The sequence below is a fragment of the Anas acuta genome, chromosome 15 (assembly GCF_963932015.1).
Source record: "Anas acuta chromosome 15, bAnaAcu1.1, whole genome shotgun sequence".
In the NCBI taxonomy this organism is placed as follows: domain Eukaryota; kingdom Metazoa; phylum Chordata; class Aves; order Anseriformes; family Anatidae; genus Anas; species Anas acuta.
The window spans coordinates 8,427,855-8,454,028 of NC_088993.1; the positions used below are offsets into that span (position 1 = coordinate 8,427,855).

At 37.3% G+C, this 26,174-nt stretch overlaps 1 protein-coding gene across 7 annotated transcripts in view; it reads left to right on the plus strand.

Annotated features, from left to right (window-relative positions):
• Positions 1-26,174, plus strand: part of CPPED1 (calcineurin like phosphoesterase domain containing 1) — a 119,667-nt gene that overhangs the window by 29,350 nt on the left and 64,143 nt on the right. For 4 of the 7 annotated variants that reach the window (XM_068699842.1, XM_068699845.1, XM_068699846.1 and 1 more), the window contains exons 3-4: positions 858-1,280; positions 19,288-21,817. In XM_068699842.1, coding sequence (XP_068555943.1) covers positions 858-1,280; positions 19,288-19,520 — 656 coding nt within the window. In that variant the 3' untranslated portion in view covers positions 19,521-21,817. Of the gene's footprint in view, positions 1-857; positions 1,281-2,409; positions 15,033-19,287; positions 21,818-26,174 lie in introns of those variants that run through there. The other 3 variants (XM_068699843.1, XM_068699844.1, XM_068699847.1) reach the window with 3 other exon arrangements.

Consider the following 26,174-nt stretch of genomic DNA (forward strand, 5'->3'; position numbering starts at 1 on the left):
GCACTTTATAAATGTGCGATTTAATTCACAAAAAGTAGACGTATCAGTGACCTCTGTGATTTAAGATTACTCTTTGGAAAATTGAAAAATCTATTATCATTAGAATAACTTTTTTTCAAAAAAAAAAAAAAAAAGCTTTTTAAATTTGTTTAGTGATTGTAAATTAATTAAGCCTGCCTAGAGAAGGACAAATTTCAGAAAACCAGAAAAGTAACTGTCTGGGTATGCATGTTAATGTAAAAATGAGATGAGGGAAAAACTTGCAAAGTACACAATTACCTTTCTTTGAAATTAATGCTATGCTTATTATTAAAGTGGACTCATCATATAAACATGTCACCACAAGACACTAATTACATTTTTGCTGTTAAAGTAGTTCTTGTAATGAAAAAAAAAAAAGACTTAATTCCTTTGCAGTAACATAAAATATAAACCAGATTTAAAACCTTTTTTTTTTTATCCTTGATAAAAGCTGACTTGTGCCATCCAATATGGCTGCATTTCTTCACCAGATTGTCAGTGTGTAGATGATAAGAATCGGACCCCAAAGCTTTTGGTGCAAAACACTGACTATTAGACTACTGTTGCACTGTCTGTTGGTTCCTATCCAGAACCTCACTTAATGAAAATTTCAGAAAAGGCTGAGTACTCGATAAGCAGGAGGGAAGGGATTTTCTGGACGTACTATATTAAAGAGAAGGTATACATGTAGTCTATGTTCCTGCATATTACCATGATCACAAATCTAATGTCAAATATTTCTTACTATATGTAGTATTTCCATTATCTAAAACAAACAATGAAATTAGGAAAAGCTATCATAAACGATAAAACTTTTTTGTTTGTTTGTTCTATAGGATCTCAGTGGAGAAAGGACCAAGAGCGAGATTTAAAGAACGTTCTGAAGAACACTGACCAGAATATCCCATTGGTATTTGTTAGTGGAAATCATGATATTGGCAATGCTCCAACAAGAGAAACAATTGATAATTATTGCGAGAGCTGGGGAGATGACTACTTCAGCTTTTGGGTTGGAGGTGTTTTCTTTCTTGTGCTAAATTCTCAGTTGTACTTTGATTCTTCCAAATGCCCAGAGTTGAAGCAAGCCCAGGATGTATGGCTTAATGAGCAGCTGGCTGTTGCTGAAAAACATAAATGCAAGCATATAATAGTGTTTCAACACATCCCTCTGTTTCTGAGAGAACCCGATGAAGACCATGATTATTTCAACTTGGAAAAATCGGTTCGTCAAGAGATAATGGAAAAGTTTCATAAAGCAGGTATTTTCTTGAATTTTCCTCTCTCTGATTTTTTTTTCTTCCAGTTGTTAATCATTGCACTGCCAGAAAAAAATAAATTTAACTTGCGTGGTACTGTTTTCAGGGAATTTTAGATTTAGATTATAAGCCTCATTGTTACTCTTAGGGCAGAATTATCAACTGAATCTAATCACCTCTCAAATGCAGCAAAAGAAATTTAAAACTTTGAGTGAAAAGTAAAGAACTGAAAGTGAAAAACTCTTAAAGACAAATAACAAGGATTCCATTTTGCAAGTGCCGGTATATACAAGACAACCTGAAATTTTTCTACTGAAGGAAAAGAAGATCAGGTATTGCCATAGGAGTAAAATACAGAAATTATTTTGCATAAAACAGAGAAACAGAATTCAGAATTACCTTGGAGGTTGTTTTCTCCCACACTGAGCCAATTTTAAACCAAGAGTGTAATGTGCTCCAGATTTATTCAGTGTTAAAAAGAGTCTTGCTCTGCTAAGATCCATCCTTTGTTTATCCAACCTAATAGGGGCCATTTCTGGGATGAAAGGCAGGTGGAACATGCTTTGAACGAGAATATTGTACCAAATCCCTTAGCTTTGTTTGATGAAATTTGAATGCCGTGGAGACAGATACAGTATGCAGCTATTCCTCTGTGCTGTTCCCATTGTTTCCTGTTAATTGCTTTCATGTTCCTGGAGTGTGCTAGTCCCTCAAAATTTCCTGCTAGCCTGCCATCGCTGCATCAGTGTCATTTTCTCTGTATCTATAAAAGAATACGTTATTTGGATTACTGAACAATGGAAATTGCTTATGATATCGTTCATAATTTACCATATAATTGTTAAGCCAAGACTCATCCAAAACCAGCCTAATTTCCAAGCTCTGAATCTCCTCCTGTTTCCAATCAGTAGGGCCAAAATTTACAATTATCTGAGGGCTCTCCAGGGGACTGACATATTTGCAGATTCAAGTTTTACAAGATTTTTTTTCCCCCTAAGGAGACGTGCTGAGCATACCTCATAATATCTTAATACAAAATGTAAAGATACTGGTTTTGGACACAAGGAGGATTTTGGTTAAGACTTCTGGTTTTATTGCAACAGAAAGGAGATTTTGTTTTCTTTATTTAAAGAAAAACAGCAGAATTATATGGTTACACGTGGAATGAAACTGATAAAAAGAAAGAAGAAAGAGGTAAGAAGTTAACATAAGTTGAAATATGTGTGTGTATAAGCAGGCACGTATGTTAGTTCCATCTTGAACCATGAATCTGTACTTTCTACCTTTTTTCCCTGCTTCACTTCACACAGGTTTTTTTAGGGTTTTGTGTTGTTGTTTTTTAAAGTGCTCAGGGCAATGGCTCTTAAGGTGTTACTCCCAAATCTTGCATAATGTTAATAAAAATGGTAAATAGAAGGAACCCATATAGTAAGAAAATAAATAATCACTCCATGATAGTTGCTCATTTAATTCATGTATTTTCATTGAAAGTTTGAAAAAAGAAAACATACAGGTTTGCATACAACAACATTTTTGCTTTGACAAGATTTGCCTGACAGGTAGAAGCCCAAAATTTAATATAAAATATTTGTGCATTTTTCTTTCTCCAACTTTTCCTATGAAAAAGAAAAATGTACCTACCTGATTATGGTCTTTTTGTCTGTTCATTTTTGTGCTAGTGATAATACAGTGGGAAATATTTCTGTTGGAAACCTGGGCAGCTAAATGCTTATGTATTGTTGGTAAAAACGCATCCTAGTCCATTAGAGAGTGTGTTAGCAGAAGGACGCTACCATGCAGGTGTATGTAAAGGAGCATTAGAGTGGAAACCAGAGCAGTTCTGTTCTAGAGTTTTCTGACATCCAGATGGCTTGCTAACATTTTGCAACACTCAGCACTGGGAATATAATTAATCAGAAGAAGAGAAGAGAAATTATGCAAAATATTATCATTGTAACATTTACCATTGTTATCATGCTTCTTATGGGGATATTTCAGACTATTTCTCCTAATGAGTATCCAGGGGGTTAATCAAAAGTCAAAACTTTTTTCAGACAACTCACGCAGGCTTCAAGGGAGAGGGAAGAGTGAATGGGAAGCCAAGAATACGAGACAACTCCCGCAAAAAAAAAAATAATCTGAACTTCTTTGCGCGAACATCCCATGCGTTCCTTCCCTCCATCATTTCCCACTGTGCCCCTTGCTCCCACTCAAAAATCCTCCCCAAATGGCCTGTTGTTTGATTCCTTCATGAATATGTTAATACATTGATCTTTTCCTTGCTGTTTTAGACAACATTGAGGCAATAAGTAACATTTGCAATCCAATAATTAAACGTTCTAATTAAATGAATACAGAGAGCAGCAGCTCAGTGTTACTTGGAGTGCTGGGAAAAATGAGCTGCATCAAAAGTTGGCTCAGAGTTTCCTTAGTAACGGGTGCATTTGGCTTCCATTTTATTATTCCTTTGAAGAACGGTCTTTGTAAGACCACAGAATGTTATCAGTAGATTACAAAGAGGCAGTCAGCATGGTAAGACATAAAATTGGTTCCTCCCAGTTCACTTCATATATTAATGGAGAATTAAAACACAGCATATTGACAATGAAACCCCAACTTACTTTGCATTTGTTGGGGTTTCTTTTGTTTTACGACTTGCTGTTTAAGAAGGTTAACCGCTTATAACACATAATTGAGAAGTATGGTACAGCTTTTTATTCTGGAAAAGGCAAGGCTGCCTTCATAATGAGTCTCCCACTATTCTCCTAACCCTGGCCTGACACCAGCCCATCCTTCCTTTTGTTTTCTCATTCTCCATCTCTCCCTTTGCATCCTGGCATGATGCTGTTTTGCAGTGTTTCCAACCACTCTGAAGCATTATTGTGTAATTGCAAAAAAAAAAAAAAAATCCGTATAATCAATGTAATGTGCATGTTCTAGGGTTTGTTGGTTTTGGAAATGCAAGGTTAGTAGATGGGCATTGTATTTCTGGTGTTGATAACCCAGGATCAGACCTGGAACTATCCCAGTTCTCTTGCTTATACTTTTCATGTTCATAGTGTCAAACATGGAGCCATAATGCATCTGGTTAGAGAGAGGAAAGGAAGAAAAATCTAAGGATTTCAGTCCTTTCATAGACCAAGAAAGTCATATGGATTTTTATAGGAAATAAAATGATACTTAAAGGATGGATGGGAGTATTGCACTGGTTCTTCAGAGTGAGGTATGCAACTTCAGAAAATGATTATTTTAAATCCTGAGCCCAAATCTTATGTAGTTACTCCCTTCTGACCACTTACATATTACAGAATGCTTTTGGTTTAAGTATCCGCTCATTACAAGCAGAGATAAAAGACTAGCTGTAGAGGCTACATCTGGTACGAAGTACTGAATTACATTTCTCACATTAAAAGTGTCCTTAACAGTTGGGCTAATTAAAGATAAAATCATGTCCTTATGATAAATATTTATAAATTGAAAATCTGGTACTTGTAAATATGTATTACTACTATGCAAAGTTAAACCATACTTGTAAGCTGCACGTCTAAGAAATCTTCTGAGTCCAATTTTTCTTCAAATGCATTATAACAACCATTGTCCATGAAAAAGCAATTTCAGTGATAGTGAAAGTCAACTCAGTTGAGAACATAGTTTATCCTTTAAGTGAGAATATGTCTCTGAAAGCATGTTTGTGTAATGTTTAGCCCCAGTTGGTAAGGTTCATCTCCTGTCTGTGCAGAAGCTAAGTACAGGAAAAAAAGCCAGTGTGTGAGTACTGGGGATGAGCTGAGCTAACATCCTTGGTGGTGAGGTTTGCTCTGCTGTATGAATTACATATTCAGCTTTTAAGAGTTTTATAGCAATGATATAAATAGGTTTGCTTGTAGCTTTGAATGGAAAAAATAAGGAATCCAGGTGGTAGTCCAGCCCAAAATCTGGCCTGTATGACATGTTTCTTTGATAAACATTAGAAACTAGTTTTTAAATAAGCAGTTTATCCAATAGAAGGCATACTTTGTCTTACAGATCTCATTCAATTATAATTTTATTAGGCTTTACAGACTTTTTCTGTGACCAGAAAAAGATGAGCTATGGACAATCTTTTAAAGACTTTTTATCCTGAGAACCATCAACAACACACTGAAATTTCTTAGGAAACTTAACACAATAAGGACCATACTGAAGTGAAATATTTAAGCAGATGTCTGAATAGCTTTAAGACCTTTGTCAGATAAAACCTAAATTACTAGCTGGTTTCTTCACCAACAAAGTTGATAAAAGAATTTGTGGTTCAGAGTGCTGTGAAGAATACAGGTGGTGTATCTAGGTAAGAGACTTACGAATCTGAGAGAGAATTGCAAGATAATAAATAGATGTAAAATAATAGAAGGAAAATCCCTGCAGCATCTGGCTTTTTTAATTGAAGAGTTCTAAATTCAAGATGACTTCAAAGCAGTTTTTCAGATGTGGTAGAAAGCACTTAAATTCATACATACAGGAGAAAGTAACAACCTAACTTTATTAAATGTCTTCTTGTCATTTTATTTGTGACTGGAGATACTGTAACTTCTAACACCTTCACTCATTAAGAGAGTGTAATACCTACCTGCTCCTCTTAGAATGTTTTGACAGAAGAGTGGTATTAAAGGGAGAAGCAGCTCTCTGAACATCTACGGCTGAGATATATTTGAGTACAAAATTAAAGCATGGAGTGCTGAAAGCTGTTGTTTCTAAAATTTACCAGACAACATATGTTATGTTTCATTATTTTCTTTGTTGTGTAATCAAAGTTGACAAGGGAGTAATATTTTCTTCTTCCTGCCATTGAGACCTTGATTTTGGCAAAGCCCATACACCAAGTGAGTAATCTCAGTGCTTGCTTATGTGTTGCTTTGTCAGTATTTAAGATAATTTAGATTTAAATACTCTCAGCTTCAGTGTTTAGCTCAAACTCTTTCAACCTTGAAATTATATGCTCATGGTACAGGTAACCAGTTTCAATATCTTTTGTGTATATGTGTAAGAATGGTGTTTTTTAAGACTGCTCCCCAAGTAAAAGAATATTATCTAGCACATAGATACACAGAGACATCGTTTTTTTTCTGAAATTCAGCAGTGAGATGCTGCAAAATACAATTATTTAGCGTAATCCATAATGAGAGATTAGGTAACGTTTGTTCTTCCATAATTTTTTGACATCTGTTTTCTCCATTGGGCTGTAGTTTGGTTACCTTCTTTTCACTCCTTAGAGCACACAGCAAGCCAGGATCATCTGGGCTTTGTATCAGATCTTTGAGAAAGCTTCATTTTCAAATGGAAAATGTAGCAAAACCAAGAAATAAATTCCACCGAAAGGTCACAAGAGGCATTCACAGAGATAAACCTGAAGCACAGAGTGACCTTCTACAGAGAGCACCTCTAACGGCTTATTTAGAGCTGCAGTCTCGTTAGGTGATCTGAAGTCACCCCCTGGCTGTGCCTGCTGCCTCTCCTCTGGTTATATAGGAAAAACAAGTGTGACTAAGGTCCTTCTCTATATAGCTGCATTCAGTGGTGTCCTATAAAAAACTACTTTTGTCATAGATAGACTTTGCAGACTAATAGCTTGTCTCCCACTTACATAGACCCACAGATTTCACCAGGTGCATCAAGCTCTGGATTTTTTTATTCTATAAAGTGCATTTAAGTAAGTTTTCCTGCATGTTTCTAGGGTCATGTTTGCTAACAACAGGCAACAGTGTGGTATTTTTTTTATTAAGATGCTCGTGTTGCTGAGTTGTAATTCGAATTACACAATACCTCTGATGAAGAAGGTAGGATAGCTTATAAGGTCTGCACAGAATAATTCTACAATGGTTATTTAAGGTTGATTCAAATGGTGATGGTTGATTTAAGGTATTCCCTGACACCTACCAGTGGGAATACTTCCTTTTACTGGAGTTCCACTGTAGGGAACTGACGGTGTTTTTTGGACAGCAGGGTCTGAGAACTGCCTGAGCACTGAACAGTCCTGTGAGCACTGCTGTGACTGATGCTTTCACATCTTTGTTTGCTTCTGTAACACCTGTTTGGCAGATGGGGTGATGTGAACACTTCTCAAATTGCAATGAGATAAAAATCAATTTAATTCCACAAGAGAGATTTTGTTTACAAAGACTACTAAATATTATCATTCACTTTGTAGCACTGAAGTCTTGAAAAAATGATATACACCACCTGCCCAGGGAGAGGAAAAAGGTACAGCAAAAAGTGCCTATGGTTAATGTGTGCTCTTGTAGGGAAGCTGAAAGAACATCATTTTGGAGTGCAAAATTGTTCTGAGAACAGGTATTACTGTTGAACCAACCACACTGTTCAGCACTGTAAAAAGCTGCTGTATGCTGCAAGTGAAAGGAAGGAAAAAAAGCCAGTTTGTGCCTGATGCTCTAGGGAAGGTGCTCAGGATCAATTTATCCTTGTGACTTAAATCATTGTATTTGCCCAGAAACATTGCCTTTTTAAAAAAGATAGATATCTACACATGGATGTGCGTGGGAACATATACACAACCTGAGTCTCTTACAGTAGCATCTATCTGTGCCTGGATAATAGTTGATTTTGTTCTCCTGCCCATGACAACTCTGAAAGGGTACCGAGGAGTGTTGATAACATTCAGGTTTTTCACTGAGTGCAGTTGTTTCTTTACAGAACTGCTTCTCCATCTGTTTGCTTCCATTTTGGTTCTAGTGCTGTTCCTGTCTAGCCCCTGCAGTTTCAGGGACAAATATGTACAGGTTCAGTTTTTCCCAGTACATACCCTTTCTTCAGTTTTTGAGCCAAGAGGTTTGGCCTGGGAAGCTTACGATTTTTCAACAAGCATAATTCTATTCTAAACTTAGTTTCAATCATTAAACTTAATAGCTAATGTAACAGCAGAGTAACTAGACCAGAATGATTGTTCCTGTTGCCCACTCCTCTGCTGCTCTTTCTCAAACCCTATAGCACAGGACAACAAAGTGCATAATGATACTTCTTCCAAGTATTCTTCCAATCTCCAACAATTTTTCTTTTAGGGACTTACTTAATCATATTAGTTTTATCAATACAGTGCTATTTAGGGGTTCTTCTGTGGATTTGTTGAGTTGACTTTTCAAAACTCTCGGCTTTCACAGTGGAAAGGAGTTTCCCATTTCACAGCTGGTGCTCTGCGAAGAAATGCCTCCTCTTGTTTGCTTTGAACTTCACCTGCAGTCTGTTCTGGGAGCCATAAATCCATAAATGAAATGCAGTGACCATTGGTTTGTGTCTGGAGTTATTTTAAAAAATTGTTCATTAATCAGCACTTAAAGGGTGGTAATCTGGACCACACGATAAATTTTGTTGCCCAGTCAGAACTACTTTTTTTCCTGAAATCTTTACAGAGTGCAAGGGAGGAGAAGAAAGGTCTGTACTGTACTCATTACATATTTATTATGTCATTCATATTCCACTAATTTAGCCTTCTCATTCTCTTACAGTCTCATTTGCTTTTGCTGAGAAAAGCATTTATTTAATTGAAGGCTCAGTCTAAATAAAGCATGCTACTGATTGCCTATGCTGATTATTCCAGGCATTCTCTTCCTAATTTGGAAAATCTGCTTGCTTTTCTTTGGTTTATTTTTATATTGGTAATTTTCTTCCTATATTTTTACACTGTCCATAGTGCTGGGTTGAGCAGTTTGATTTCCAACTGAGAGTAGGCCAGTTGCATTTTGGGCACAGAAAACCTGCTTCAAAATGGTCTTTGTATGTTAGGAACTAGAGTTGGAAAACAACTTCTTCTGAATTCAGGATTTTTTGGAAGCAAGCCATGGAAGTATGTGTAATTATAGAAATTAGATTCAGACACCTCTGGAATTCGAACTAGTTCAAGTCTGAACTCCAGCCCAGTATCCAGGTTGTGTGAGAAAATTTGTTTTCTAGGTGCACGTATCTTCATGAAATTATATTTAGTATTTCAAGATAAATGTGCAATACGAGCATCATTTTCCATCCTGCTTTAGCTGATTTGGACCTCTGCAATCAATGCATCTAGATTTCCTGTGAGACTGGGACTTGATTTGTATTTCTGGAATTAACTTGAACTAACGAACATCCAATTTTCAAGAAGTTAGGAAAACAGATGTACTTACAAAATCATAGTGTTGCATTGAGATTTTTTCCCTCTTTGCTACCCAAGCTTTCATACGTCATGCTAGTCTATGCTATCACATCAAATCTCATCAACAGTGTTACATGCAATGTTCTGCTATACTTCATTTATTCCTATAAGCCGTTGAACTCTACCACTGTAAGAGCTCAGGCTACCAGCAGCCAGAGACTTTTGGCAACATTCATGACTTGGTACAGGAAATCTTGCCAGTAAAAATAGGTGATTTTTATTGAAATACTGCTCCATGAGAAGACAATTGAAGCTTGTGACAATACTTCAACAGTGCAAGCTTTCAGAGAGGTCTTCCAAAGAGACACTGAATTTTACTTGTTTAATTTTTAAATTGGGATGTTTGAAAGCACGTGTGTCCTGTCCATGCTGACTGTCATCTCTGCTGGGCTCTGGTGCCACGTTATCCCCAATGGCCCCGCACCAACAAGTACCTGGCTGCCTAAGGGTGATTTCTCCTGCAGGGAGAGGGACATGGCCACCCTCTCACTCACACGTGAAACCCTCGGTTTCAAACACAATTGTCACACAGTCCTGTAGTGCTCTTTCCCCTTACTTCTGCCTTTATGGGGAAGGAGAGAAGACCAACCACTGTATGTCTAAGAAAATATGATAAAAGAATGCTGAGAAAAAAAATACATTGAAGTTCGTTGGCATAATGTTAAGGAATGTATCTGCTGTCTGTTTAATAAAACAAAAATAGGTCATGGTGAGCGTTTCACTTTTCAAGTAGAGGCATTTTATGATTTAAGTATTCCTTGAACTGAAAGATTGGTAAAAGGAGAGATTGAAAAAGATGAAGTTGTCTGTTGGGCCTCTAGGAAGAGGTGGGCCGTGGTCCCCTTTCCTCCTTGCCCCACGTGGAGTTGAAAATAAGCCCAGTCTTCTGTGTCACTGCATTACTGCAGAATACAAGAGCAGTGCAGTAACAAGGAAGGGAGGGAAGACTGGGGGCTGCAACCTAACAATAAGTCGTGACCGGGACGTAATCACTCTCATAGGAATTACACGTGACACACAGCTAAATGCCTTTGTTCTCTTACAGTGCTGTTATGTCAAAATCTTGCTGACCCCTTTTCCCTGGTGCTGCAGAACTGTTCTTTGGAAGGGTTTCTCAGAGTGCTAAAGTATAATTTGTGGAAAGAAGATGCTGTACTTTTAAAATTCTTTAAAATAACCTGAGCTTCTCCGGCTTACCAACTGCCTTCTGTGTGATATCCAGCGTGCAGTTTCTTTTCATTTAATGAACTGTTTTCTCATCTGATTCTTGTCAGAAGTAAAATCGACAGCATGCTAAAGATACTGGCATAGCTGAAGTTTTCTTTGAAGTTTTCCAAAATTTTTTACTATCACTAGGTGGAGCAGTTAGGACACCACTCCTTTCAGAACAATATTCTGCTCAGGTCATATGGGGACTCAAATGACGGTCATCAAGAATAACCTCTTCCAAATCAGAGCTGCTGCACTGTGTGAAGACCTGACAGCTGTATGCATCAAGTCATCCCTGGGCCTGCTTGGCCAGGTCATCCCTTTCTGTACCAATATTTTCCGTGAAGCAACTGAAGCAAATTTCAGATACTCATTTGGATGTTTCCCCAGCATGCCAATCAGTCAGCTTAACAGTATCCATTACACCATCCCTTTAGGAAAAGCCCTTTGTAATGCAACCTGCTGTTCTAGTTCACAAAGCTTGAAGAGAGAACTACAAGAAAAAGAGAAAATGGGAAATGCCAATAATAGTTGTCAGTCTTACCAGAGCTTTGAACACAGATCAACAAGAGCTTGCTGAAGCTCTTGTAATGACTGCTTACTTGGTGTGTTGGCTTTAGAAAGCAGACACTGGAAATAATGGGGGAAGAAAAAAATCTTCAGAGGAACTTTTGGAATTTTCTGTTGAGAAATGTGTGCAGTCGAAACCACAGAGTATAAAACTAAGTACAAAGTGACTTGTCCTTTAAAGCACAAGTCTGCATACAAATGACCATACAGATAGCATCAAAAGCAGCATGCCCAGTTACATAAGCTATTAATTACTTTCCCTGGCATTCACCTCTTGCCTTAGTTTATCCACTATGTAGCTTTACAACCTGAGGGAATGGGTGAAGTGACACAATGCAGGGTGTAAATACAGTAGCGTAAAAATAAAGTATTTATTAACTTGTGTCATGTCCAAGACAATGAGGATTTATCAACACATGTAAGACTTCCCTCTAGTCAGATGACTCTGAACAATCCTTAAGATGCTTGTTTGTTATGTCATATAAATTATTTTATGCAAAATCGGCTGCGTTGGACTCGCAGAATTGTGCCATAATAGGTATTTCATTCTTCGGTACAAATGCATTATTCTACGGGGAAGAAAGGTTATGATCAGTTCTTTGGAAACAGCAAATCTTTTTGTCTTTCAGATTCGGCTTTGTCAGATCAGAACTGAAAAGGACTTTTTGTGCTTGATCAGAAAATGAGAGTAAATTGCATGCTAGGAGGAGGATATCTTTGCTTCACAAAAATCATAATCAATTCCTGTACTTCAAACCTTTTTTTTCTTCTAACAAAGACATTAATTTTTTTCAGATCGATGACTCTGAAAACTCATGTTTGGTTTGCAGGACTGAAGCTCATTGTTTTTAGATGCTTTTGTGATCCAAGGCATGGTTTTAAAACAGATGAAGCACAACATGATGGCCTGCACTGAGTTTTCCATCTGGAGTAGCTGGCTTCCAGTCGTGTACTGATCAAAAATGAACGTGTCAGCTCAGGCCTTTTTTTCCGTGGTAGAGATGTTACCACTGTAGTGTCGTGCAGTGTAGTATCTGACTGTGATGATCACAGAGTGAAGTGTGTGGTTTGTTTGTTGTTGTTTTGTTGTGTTTGTTTTTTTCTTTTTTCTTTCTTTTAGTAGTAACTATCTGCACAGTTTTTGACTTTATTCTGAACTTAATCTGTTTTTGTTTTGTTTTTTTTTTCTTTTAATGAATAATCCATTAGGAGTGAATAATGTCTTGCTGTAGGGATCCTGTTCTTTTGGCTAATGGATCTTGTAAAACCTTCAGTCGCATTTAAATTCAAATCACTGTGTATTTCCTAAAAATGAAATAATGAATGCTTGTGAGGGTGCCATCCTTTGGAATTCAGTTACACAGTAGCTTTTGAGTATTTCATATTGCTTTTATATCAAAGCTTTTCTCATCTGCTTATTTCAGAAGTCAAGGATGAAAAACAAAATTACTGTTCTACCTACCTCTTGTTTTTGTTTTGTTTTCTTTTTAGTGGGAGGGGACTGCACCCATTTGTGCATAGCTGGATCTACTGAACTGCATTAACTGACCTGCACACGCCTTAAAGCAGGTTATTACAGGGAGGCCTGCCAGGACAAACACTGCTCTTTTCTCACAGGGATTAGAAAATGGGTTTTGTGTGTGAGGGGACTCGCGAGCAACTTGACCGTATTACTTCAGAAAAACATCTGAAATGAATAAATTAAATTTGAGTGCATACATCTTAAGATTCTTTTTATGTTTAAGATCAAAAGCAAGAGCAAAGTAAATTGCCTGCTTGTCATCTTAGTCTTATTGCATTGACTGGTTCAGATTTCCTTCTTATGCTAACAAAAGTGAAGGGAAGACAGTTGGGTGAACAAAAAAGTACTACTGAAGTAATAAACAACATCAGTTAGACTTCTATTAATACACAATAGTGACCTGTTTGTTTCTTTGTTCAAGATGTAACAGATTGTAATACCACAATAACAAAAATTAATACTAGCACTGGAAATAAAGAATACCTGAAGTCTGGGCACAACTTTCACTGGGAGGTATCAAAGGCAGATGCTGAATTCTAGCAAAGGCTGATCCTTGAGCAGCTCGTTCCACAAGGACATTTCAGCACTGAACACCCATCCAGCGAAATTAGGCCCTGAATGACAGACGTATGCTAAAATGGGGAATTTGAATGAACTGTATCCATAAACACCAGCTTGTTTAGACAGTCTGCCTCACAGAGCCAACAGGAGGTAAAAGGTTTTAAATTGCATCCTCTGTTGTGAGGTATCATATTTGCACTGTTTATCAATCACTCTTATTTCAGTTCTGTACCAAAATACCTTCTTGTGTGTAGGCAGGTAGCAGATGTTAAACATAAGTGGGGTGAAGTTGCAATATTTGCCTTAGAAGAAAAAAAAACTGCATAATTCATGGGCCAAACTTCTTACCTGGTGTCTGCCTGCTGTTTTTGGCTAAAAGGTCGAGGATGGGTGCCTCAAAAATCTTCCCATGAGTTCTCAGATAATGGGAGATTATGGTTGTCCTTAGTAAGGTTGCTTTACTGCTTTTGTATCCTTATCCTTCTAATTGCACTGAAACCATGTGGTTGGGGTTTGGTTTACGTATGTGCTGACACAGTCTTGATTTCTGTTCCTCTTCAGTTCCAAAGGTTAAATTCTCTGGAAGGTGGAAAGCTGAACACGATCCTTCCAGTTAAAAGAGAGCACTTATTTCCCTTACAAAAGCACTTACACTTCACTTACAGAGTGTCACATGGGGCTTACATCTCACTATGGTTTTATGATTGTTATTTTGTCCTAACTTATTCACAGACTAAAGCAGTTTTGCTTACCTGCAGAAAAAGTGGAAAACATTGAAACAAATTCCTGTTTCCATAGTAGCACTGTCACTTACTAGAAGCGAGTAAGGATATTTTACGGATCTAGCTGCTGCAGTAAGAAAGCAGGCCAAACACTTGGTTCCTAAATGTTCAGTCCTCAAAGGCTGAGCCACAGCTTAACTCTGCAGGTAAAGGCCAAGATCCAGCCAGGTCCACGCTTATTGTGTGCCTGAGGGAGGAGGCCAGAGCATTGCTGGAGATCTTCGGTTATTTGTGGAGTGCTGTAAGGACAGGAAGGTGCTATACACATGGACCCATTACAGCCAGCTCTCAGATGAAAGCAGGCTGGTTTTGCTAAGCCTAGTGTGTCCTCTGTCCACCCCACAAGTGCCTTGTTCAGAGGCTGCAGCAATGCAGGAAGCAGCCCCATCTACTTCAGCATCCACTCCTCCCAGGTCAGGGCTTGCTCTTTTAAGGGCATTGCCACAAAGGAAGACGGGTCCCACTTTAGCAAGAAGGACGTCATACTTAAAGTCCCACGAGGCTGAGTTTTGCTGTTTATTGGCAAGCAATGGAAGGAGATCCCCAGCCATGCCCTAAGCAGCTCTAAGTGGGCACGTGCTGCCTGTCACTGCAGGAAGGAATGGTGGGGCTGGAAAGTGGGGAACAAGTGTAGCCTTGTGGCTGGGCTATGTGTGTGTTATGAGAAATAAATGCTGTGTTCTGTGCCTGAATTGCTCAAGTATGTTACGTTAGGCAGCCACTGTAATAAGCTACAACATGGAGGAGTTGAGAAATGACTCCTCACTCTCAAACTGACTATCGCATTGGTTTTAAAACTCATATGATGATTCTAAAGATCCAAATAATACAGAAAGCGCAGAATCTGCAAAGAGCCCGTTATGTCACGCCATCACCTTTTGAGGTATTCTAATGGGATTTCTCCCAAGGGAAAAAAAAAAAAAAAGACAAAACTGTTTTGCAAGGTTCCTGCCGCTGAGTCAGAGCAAGCTCTCCAAGTTACAAGTGTAACTCTCACACCAGCTAGGTGAGTATGTTACATGGAGCGAAAAGAATCAGTACCAATGAACTAAACTAGGAGAACAGACAAGTTCCAGCTGGCAACAACCTTCATATACCACTGTTCAGTGTAAAAATTACTTCATTCTGTTTTCCATCTTGAGTCATTTGCTATCTGGGTAAGGTTTGGATTTTGAAATATGAAAGCCCATGTAGCTTTTACCAGGCACACAGAAGAATAATTTATATTTTGCTTTCCAAGCTGCTTAATTTTTAACTATAGGTTGAGCCTACTTTATATATTTTACATCAGTCATCAAATTGACTATCTCCTATGAAAGAAAAGGACAGATAAAACCAAGTTTGTTAAGAGAGGTCACCTACTTCCCTCTTCATTTAATCATGGTGAATTAGGTCTAAATTACTGCAGGAGAAAGGGTGCGGGGTGTTCTGGCTGGGGAGATGAGGATCTTCTATAGTTGTGTTCCTAGGCACAGCTCTTTGCCTTTGCATTGCATTTAGTCTTTGCCAGAATATCTGCTGTCTGAAGGCAAAAATCAGTTGTTGCTAGCATTTTTTGTTATGCCATGGTTATAGTAACACAAATGACCCATTTGCTGGCTTACCGCTTGAATAGCACTGTGTCTTACCTTTTGTGGGAAGCATGGAATGGCAGATTGCTGGAATATATGAAAGAATAACAAATGAATCTTGGTGTCCATCCCTGCACATCACTGTAGGTCCTGCTCAGTGTTTTATAATTACAAAAATAATGCTTTCACCTGTACAGTACATGGGATCATTAAATGCCCCTTATGTCTTGCTAGAGATACAAAGAATGCAACAGCATAAGCTTAAACAATTCATTTCTCTGCCTGTGCAGCAGAGATTTCAATTTTTTTCAACTTCTTTGACATCCTTCAGCTTTTTTATATAGTGAAAGTTTTACCATTTGTAACACAGTTTAAACACAAAGATATCTCATTATTATCTTTGGGTAATAGTTTCCTTCTTAGACACAGTGATCTTTTGGTGCTTGACATGCAGGTATAAGGGCATTTGATTACATCTTCAAAACTCACAAGCGTTTTTAAACAACGATCTCAGATGTACCCTTCTTTCTGGCTTTTCTGTGTAAGGCTGGCAGGTGGAGCAGTGCTAGCTGCCATCAGGCAGCTCACTGCCAAAATTGTGAGTCTGGATTAATCTTTGTTCACATTTACTGTCCAACTATTGAAAACAAGCAATGCATAACCAGATTTAGAAGGAAGTCTCGTGGACTATGGCATGTATTTTCTAGAAAGCCACATGGAACAAGTAACAGATCTTACTTGGAGAGGTAGTCTTGTCAACCTCAGCATGGACTTACTGGATGAAATAACTAAATTATTCACTGTATTACTCTGGCTCTCTGAAAAGCTGGAATTTCCCATGTCATGCTCAGAAACTGCAGGAGGTGGTGCAACGCAGGTGATGACAAGGTCCTCTGCAGCAAGACCAGCTACACACAGCCTCTTTTCCTTTTTTCCTTGCTTTAGTCTTTGATACTTTGGTATTTAGTCTTTGAAAGATTAAATTTCATAAAATAATCGGTTATCCTGATAAGGTGCTTGCTGTTTAATCAGAGTTGTCAGGGAATACTTACATGTGTTTCTTGAGTCACTCAGTATTAACAATATATTTCCAGGTGCTTTATGAAAAACCATGGAAGTGTCATTACGATTAAGGATTACACAACCTCTTGTGTTTCAATAGGGAAATTACATCTAAATCATTCAGGCACTTTTGAAATTTTTTCAGTTGTCATTAGTAGTATCATAAATCAATAGATCTAAATGCTTCCTGCAACAGTTTTAAATATTAATTTATATGTTTCATACTTGATGACAAACAACAAAATTCCTAGTATTTTCAGCTATCCAGTCTAGTAATTTTTCTCTTTCAGACTAGTATAAAATAGCATTAAACACAGCTTCAGGAAGTTGTGCATTCTGAAATCCAAGGATCTTAGACTGAGCATACCAAAAGATAATCCCAAAACCTGTTTGTAAAATTTGCTATTTATACTTAGCTCACATTTTCATTTCACATGTAAATGACATGATTGCAGAGAAAAAAAAATGTGATTGTAAAGAAAAAAAAAAATCATATTGCCCCATCTGTCACAGGTATCAATACTAGGATTTTCAGATATCATATCTAAATTAGCATGCAACTTAGTCGCCTTTTGCATCATCCTGGAAAACAGAATAATATAAATATTCTTAAAAGAATTTCAGAAATCTTTTCAGAAGCCTGTTAGCAGCTGATGCAGTGCTTACTTACAGACCTTTGTTCCTATCAAAATAAAATATGTACCATCTTACATTAGCAAGAAAGCTGAACAATGATATTTTTGCTTAAAAATGTGGTGTATGATGCTCAGCTGTGTATCCAGCAGTAGCTAAATGCTAAAGGATGCTGGCTTAACCTGGAAGGGAAATGTTTGTCTGTGGTATCACTGTGTTTCTTGTGAAGAACCTAGAATCTCAGCTTTGTTATTAATGGTTTTACAAACTTTGATGTGAAAGATAAGTAATTAGCACTAAAATATGTGTTTTTTTTCCAACTTCTGTGACTCATGAGCCTAATCAAGGTTTCATTATTGCATAGCAATAAAGTGATTTGATTAAAATTTATAAATCATGAAATGGAGAGGGAAAAATAATCTATCTGGTATCAGGACTTTAACCTGAAAAGACAATCAGAAAGGCCATTCAGAGCAGTGAACACAGATTCTACCAGATTTTGTTTTTCCAAGACAGAAGAAAGAAAAGTTCCATTTTGGAGATGAGGATGACAGTTCCATCTAATTTGAAATTGTTTCAAAAAGTCTGCAAAAATTCCATGGCTACTGAGAAGCATGGCAGAAAAGCAGAGCTGACATGTGGGTGGGTCACCTTTGGAAGATGGTCAAAATCAGATAGCATACATGTATGTAAACCTAATTATTTTTTTGTTGAATTATTGTGTTCTGAGAGAACACAATGGTGTGGTGGTTGGACTTTTTAAAATCAGTTAGAATGATTCAGCCAAGGATTTCAAAGTACACTATAAGGCCTTAAAAATAAAGTATGCTTGTTCCTTGTACCTGCTGCTGCTTGTCATTTAGCTTTTCTTTACCCCTGACCAATCTTGGATGATATTTGCATGCTACCTACCCAGAAACGTTCAGTGCAGCATATTGTTGTCTCCTTCCTCAGATCAAAAGTATCTCTTTCTTTCAAGCTCCTAACAGAATGATTTTTATCCCAGTACAATGTAAAATATAAATAGCTTATAAAAACAAATAAATAAATAAAGCTTTAAATCATCAAAGATACAGAGGAAATTACAATAAACCTGCTTTGTTTGTACCCTGTACTAGGTAAATGTTAATTCATGTCATTGCCATTCCTGACTCTTGCAGATCATCAACCTTATCTTTTTTGGGTGCTCTCATCTTTCTTCTCTGTGTTATTATAACTCACAACCTCTTCTGCATATTAGGTTTCTGTCATGTGTCTGGATTTATTCCATCTGCTATAAACCCTAAATATTGTTGAGAATAGATTACAAATTATCTTTTTGTCCACTTTTTTTGTTTGTCTTGACTTTTTTTAAGGTCACCAGCCTTAGGTAAATAGGTTTAAATTATCCTTAGTGATTTTTTTGCATGTTAATTGTCAAATATAGCTACACAGTCCTTAGCTTTCAGCTCATGTTTCAGTAGCATCATTTTTTAGGCAGTTATTAATTACTGATTTTTTTTTTCTACTTTTAATCTGCTTCCTCTAGAGTGTTCCTTCTTTCTAGCCAAAGGATTAGCAAGATGACAAACACCTTGCAGCAAGTGTAACTAACTCCAGTAACCCTAACAAAGCCAGTGGAGCATAACATCATTCCTTTTAATAATTATTTATTCTTTATTACAATTACAGTTATTTATTGCTGTTTACTAATTATTTGTTTTAAATGCAAGTTCAGGTAAATGGTTTCCTCTTAATTTTATGCTTTATGAACTATTAAGGACTGAAGAACACCTGTAGTTACCATAGAATTTTCTCTACAACCCCACTAGCAGTGTAAACCTCAGCAGTATCTTTTAGGATGAACATATATATGAACTGTAAATGCTAACTAAATATATGTTCTTTTTTTCTTTTTTTCTTTTTTTTTTTTTTTTAACAGGCATTAAGGCTGTATTTTCTGGACATTACCATAGGAATGCTGGAGGGTCCTACAGAGGTCTGGAAATGGTGGTTACATCAGCAATAGGATGTCAGCTGGGAGAAGATACACATGGGCTTCGAGTAGTTGTTGTGACAGATGAAAAGATTGTTCATAGATACTACAGTTTAGATGAATTGAGCAGCCAAGGCATGGAGAAGGAGCTGCTGGATATGCTTGCTAAGCAAATTTAGGCTGTCAAATCCCTTTTAACTCAAATGGTTGATGCAAGTTTTGTCTGTATTTATTAGAATAATAGAAAGAGTGTCTACAAGGTGAAGTCACAGATGTACCATGCCCATGAACTGTTCTCAGTTTATTTCTGTGTTGACATATTTCTCTTTTTGAAAATGAGGCCTCTGAGGAATATGGAATAACAGAACTAATATGCTAATGTATCATTGAAAAGATTTCTCAGTTCTGAGCATTTTTACTTACCTCTTGGATAAGACTTTCTTAATAAATAGAAAATATAACCAAGAGTTAGAGTAGTACTTCAACTCAAGTCTATTTTCATTTGATGTTTGAAAAGACACTTTAAAATCAATAAATTTAGTCACTTCAGTTACACTCTGGACAATACAAATGTGACATGTTTTTTACTCTGTAGAAATAAATCTCGAAAACTCAGTGAAATCAACAGACTCCCACTGACTTTTAGCAACCTTTGAATCAGATACTGTTACGCAGAGGTCATGTTTTCTCCCATTTCCCCTTCTTTCAATTTCTTAGCTCTTCAGAGCCAGCAGCAATGGGAGAGCAAGCACATTCTGTTCAGTGGAGTCACAGCTTTGGGTTTCCCTTATATCCTGGTTTTATATAATGAAAAATCTATAAATGAGGCTAGTATAAATGCCACTGAGAGAAACGTAGCATGGAACAATTATTTTCCTTTTGAAATTTAATCACCATTAAATTAGTATATATTACTGCAATGGTTCAAAGGTTGGAATAGCTGCAGAGAGAATATTCTGTACGGAATAGCATCACTTCGTTGATTCCTAGACAAGTGGAGAACTTCCATTTCTAAATGCAATTTAAACGTGCCTTATCAAAATATTATAGCCATTGAATCTTGAAAACCCTGTGAAGTATGTTTTCACTGAACTAAGTCTTAAAAAATAAATCATGTAGTAAGAAGAAAATTGTATTCTATATGTGCTGCAATCTAACTAATATTTATAGCAAGTATGTCTGATTTCTTTTAAATTAAAAATAAGTCTTCATCTAATTAACATTATACCTCAATTTTTAAATGTTTAGTTGAACACATCATACACTCTATGCCACAGGTGACCTAGAAATACAGATATAGCACAGCTTTACCACCTGAAAATGGAAGGACACAAGCAATACTGGCTAAAAATGCAATGCACTCGATACATTTTACACGTACTTGCATACATCATTTCCTAGAACATACAGGTACTTAAATACAGTGCAGGAGGTGAAATACTGTGCTGAAGTGTCAGTTTCGTTATATTTTTGTCACAAGTTTACTTGGGAGGCTCATTAAAGCTTCATCTGTGGGGCTCATGAGATTGTAAAAACCCACCGCTGTGGTGTTTGGCTAGTTGTACCAGTGAAACAAATCTACCTACAGATTGACCGGACCAAATGTGGGCTACTGTCCCACGATAATAACATGAGCATAGATAATGTTCAGTTCAAAAAGAAATAAAATGATCTTGCTTTTATTGTTTGGCTGCTTTTGTTTAGCTGAATGTTTTCACAGGCTCATTTTCAAGGGAACAGCTGGGAAATGAGAATGAAAATCTCAGGGTAGATTGCTTTGAAATAGGTAGGTACCCAAGCACCCTAATGGCAGTTTCGCTAGGAGTTAAACACCCATTGGTTTAGATACTTATTCTAAAAATCTGGGTACTTACATATCTTTGAAACCACTGACTAAAATTTGGTCTTACATAGGTGGGAGCTATTTAGTAATCACAGCTCATTAAAGGCTTCAAGAATGAGCTGATGCTGGTTTATGTTTGGCAGAGGAAAGAATAGTCTTGCTATGACTTAACTCTTTTAAGTATGCGAGGTTACATCTTAAGGCTGAAGTTCAGCAGAGCAACCTGAGACAATCGGAGTATGGAATATGCTCACTGCTCTGGCACAATATTGTAAAGCTGAATGGAAGAAGTGTTTGAGCAGTTTTTTCATATGCCTGTTTATTAAAGGATATAATTTTAATTGAATATATGAAGCCTGGGAGATAGAAGCATAACTTCAGGAGAAAGTCTTCCAACAGATATGAAAATGTTAATTTGTTTGTAGTGGTATTACAGAGCTCTAGAATTTTATTTTCAGAATTACAGTGTACTAATGTGCAATGCAAATGTTTGTATAAGCATAATTTTAACTCATAGTTGTAAATTTTTTTTCACTTCTATCATTTCACTGTAAGAAATACTGTGCATGCTGTCATGAAAATATTACTCAAGTACAAATGTGAAGTTCAATTAAAAAATGTTTATATCTCAAATATTTTATTTAGTTATTTCTAAGAATGCATTCTTATATTCATGTGAAAGAATATTACCAGCTTTGCCTTTAGTTTGTAATTTTGTAAAATAGTAAAGTTAGGCTGCTGATTTTTTTATTAAATGCATTCTCTTTGCATATAGGCTTTTGGGAGCTAACACACGTTGTGTAACTGCACCTTCCACTGCATTCCGCTACTACCACTTAACCTTTAACCTAATATATATGGATTGTAATATTTGTGGAAGGCAAGAAGATAGATTATTGCCTTTATCCTCACAATTTAGTGGGCATGTTGTAGAATTGTGACTCTTCATGCTTAGATTCACCCCGAGCGGGCTGAAATCAGGCATCTGTGTTCCCAGTTGTCAGTGAGCTGATAATGCCAGCGTTGTTCCACCTCTACTGCTGCAACCACGTAGATTTGCAGAAAGCCTTCTAGACTGAAATTCCACCTTGTCTGCCCTTCAGAGCTCCCTCTAGAAACCTGCTACTGCAAGCCAACTCTTGTACAGGTTTGCTTGAAAACAACAGTGCAGGTATGATCTATCTCAGCCTCATCCACCTTTGACAATCTTCTATTAATCAAAAATGGGAATTTTTCTAATAAATTCTAGAAAAATAATATCATCGCTGCTCTCCCTTGCTGGTGCAGCCGCCAAGCTCCAGTTTCTCGTACACCTGAGGGACGTTTTCAAGTTACTTGGCTCAGAAGGTCGTAGACACAAGCAAACAGGAACCAACTGTGGGCTAGCGGAGGCCAGCTGGGGACCCCAGCCACCCTCCTGCCTTCCCCTGCCTGTATGTGGCTCAGGAGTTTTCACAAGGTGGGGCTGCTAGATCTGGCTTGCTGTGTCACATGGGAGGGAAAGGGGGAAAAACTTTAAATGTAAAACTAGCTGCTATGAGGTTTTTTTTTATACAAGTTTTTTATCAGTATTTTACTGTATAATTAAGAGAAGAGGAGTGACAGGGCTATGGCTGTGGCCTACATTTTCATCATACATGATGTGGGGACAGGTAAACATTAAGTAATTCAGTTTTTTTTTACTTTCTCCTGCATTTTAGCTGGTAAAGTAGAATTCAGGTATTTTCTTAGACTTTGTGACCAATGTGATTAATGTCACAGGAAGAAGAAAAACAGTCTCAAAGTTTTAGATTTGAAACATAGAAGACATTCACTTTTGTTCTTGCCTCACAGGTTTTCAAAAGGGAGAAAATTAAAGTGTCAGAGAGTAGCAAGTTGTGTGCATAACCATCACTTCGTAGCCTGGGTGACAGTCTGGTGAACACACCGCTCACTGGAGTGATGGAATGGCCTCAGCAGTATTTTGACCTTTTCTAGTCCATTCCTCAGTTCAGTGAATTAAGAATTCCTTGCACTAACCGAAAATAGGATGGGGTGCCCAGCATCTCATTAGTTGTTCATTTTGCCACTGCCTTAGTTTCTCAAGCACAATCCCACCTGCTGCACATAAACATCTAAGTGTCCTAAAACCTAAGGTATGTGTAAAATTTCCCTTGCAGGACACATTGTTTTGAAGCATTTATTTGAATAACAGCTCAGAACTTCCACTCAGTTTTTAGTTCCTACGAAATGGATGTCAGCATGGATAACTAAGATGAAAACACATCCTCATATATATTGAGAGAAGGATTTTTAACCATGGTGTGTTGTTGAACATTACTGTGTGAAGCAAACAGTTAAAAAAAATAAGAATACTTTTTTACCAGCATAAATGACAAATTATGTTGGATTGCTTTTCTTAGCATGGTCAGCTAACTTGGAATTAATTCTGATGCCTTAACTAATTAGAAATGGCAGAGGTCCTTGTGGTCAGAGTGTCTCATCTTGTTTATGGAGAGAAAAATAATTCATATTGTGTTAAATTATAAAACAATCCACCCATGGAGACACTAATTATCATTTAAGAAAACATCTTTTGATGTTGAGGATGTTATTTTTGTATCTCCAGCAGGGCTGCTAATTGTAACTCTCTGTTGACATATGACTGCCTTTAAAGTACAGTGTCACTAAAAGTTCAAACTGCTGGTGAACGAAAGAGCGAGAGAGTCCTCTTTCATTGCTGTGCACGCAGGGGGTTGGGCAGAGAAAAAAGTCAGGTAACCGCAATTCATCCTAGTTTCTTGGAGACAGCTAAAAGGCTGAGATAACCACTGATGGCTCATTAAATGTTGAAAATTCATAACAGAACACCAGAGCAACCCAAGAAAATAACCAAACACTATATAATGAAATACAAACTGTGAACAGGAGGCAAGTTACAAAAGTGTCTTTGAGATCAGTCTTCGTTTGTCAGTTTCAATGTCTGCAACAAACTTAAGAACATGTTTCTTCCAGATCTTTCAAGGTCATTAAGCCTTGACTCTACTCTATTTGCATACTGCTTGCCATTAGTTCATTTGGTTCCAGTATCTAATCTTGCAAGTTGCAATAGAGGCAATATTTTGATGGGATTATAGCATTCAACTTCTGGAGACTGCAGACAGAAAATAAATGCTTGATGTCTCATTAAAAATTAATGATGTTTTGTGTCGGGAGGGGCAGTGACAGAAGTGAAGCTTCCTCTACCATCTCTGCTTGCAGTCTGAACGTCCTATGTTCACAGTGTCTCTGCCTCAATGACTGCTCCATTACCTCCACATAGAAACTTGTTTTCTAGTCTGTTTTTCCAAACGTTGTCCCAAGTAGCTGTTGTTATTCTGCTCTGAGAACAAATAATGAGAGATGTATCTAACAGAAGCAAACATACAAAGCATTTAAAAGTAAGCATTCACACTTCTTCCACCTATGTATGTCATTGTACAAGCCATTCAAGGCTAACACGTTTTTGTTTCAGCAAATGTTAATGCTGTGAATAAGCTTCTTTTCTTAATGCTCTCATTAAGCCTTCTTTGCAACTACCATTTGAGCACAGTAATACTCTCTAAAGCAAGGGAGACATTTACACATTAGTTATCAGAAAACTTTCCTGCCAAATAAACCCTGACATAATCTGTTTCTGATAAACATTCTTACTATGTAGCAATACCAGTTTAGAGTAGAAAATTATAAAGAGGAAATTTCTACTTCAATACTATTTTATAGTTACTAGGACCCTCCATCTCTTCCATACATGTATGAGACATCCCACCATTGGCAGGTATGGGGATGCAAAGCCATGGAAGTGTGGGGTTTAGGCTGCCAGCATGCCAGGCTCAGTTGCCATGAACCACTGCCAAAATCGCATCCTGCAGAAGAGCAGATTCCTTAGGCAAAGATAAGACATTATTTAAACAAAACAAACAAACAAAAAAAAAAAGGACCAAGAAAACAAGTCCAAGGCCCAGGATGTCAATCTGTTGCTACAGTTTTCTTCACCCAGAAGGCCACAGGAGTGGCAGCTTCCACATCCTCCATGCTCACGCTTCTTCCAATGGGACATTGAAAGGACAGCAGGTGCTGTCAGCTTCATGCAACTGGCAGCAACTACAACAAGCAGAGCTTGAACAACGAAAGACTTGCAGACATTTTTAGAGCAATGTCTCAGTAGTAGTTTGCACCCATTCTAATCCTATCCTCCTTAACGTAAAGTTTTATTTATTTTTACTGAGTCACCTAAAGATTAGGAAATTCAAAGCTGAAAAATGAAGCCACGGTGCTCTTGGATGCATTTTCATTGGAAGATGCTCTGTAAAAAACTTGGAAAAATAAAACATATGATAGAAAAAAAGCATTAGACCAGAATACTAAATAAGCCTCCTGTCTAAATGAAATCTAGCTCCAATGCAGCAGATTCAGAAGGAAAGAAAAAATGCAGAACTAAGACAGACAAACCAGAAGATTTTCAAGCAACAAGAAAAACATGCCAGCAGTTCTTTTAAGAAGTAAGCAAAAAAAGATGAAAAAACCTCAGCCATTACTTTTTTTTAATTGACATTTTCATTTGTTTCTCTAGAAGTAATTTCCTTCATTAGCACTTTGTCAAATGCAAGTAGTTTAGTACATTTCTACTAATAACCAGCTTTTTTTTCTCTAGGAGACCCATTAAAGCCTCATCCTATTTAAAATTATAGTGTTGTTATGTCACTTTTGGGTAACCAGCAATTGAAACATTCATCTTCTAAGTATATGCCTATCTTTCCTGAACGTTGTTTAGAAAGATACAGTGTTGTTAAAAAATACAATGAGGCCTTTTAAATTAATTAGTAATGGCATTATCTGTGTATATTCAAATCTTTCTCTCCCATTTCCATATTAAAAAGGCACAGAAATGTAGCAAGGTATCTCACACTGCTCTAATGAACCAAGATCACTGGTCCTGCATGTGACAACTTCCCTGCCCAGAAACTTTTTG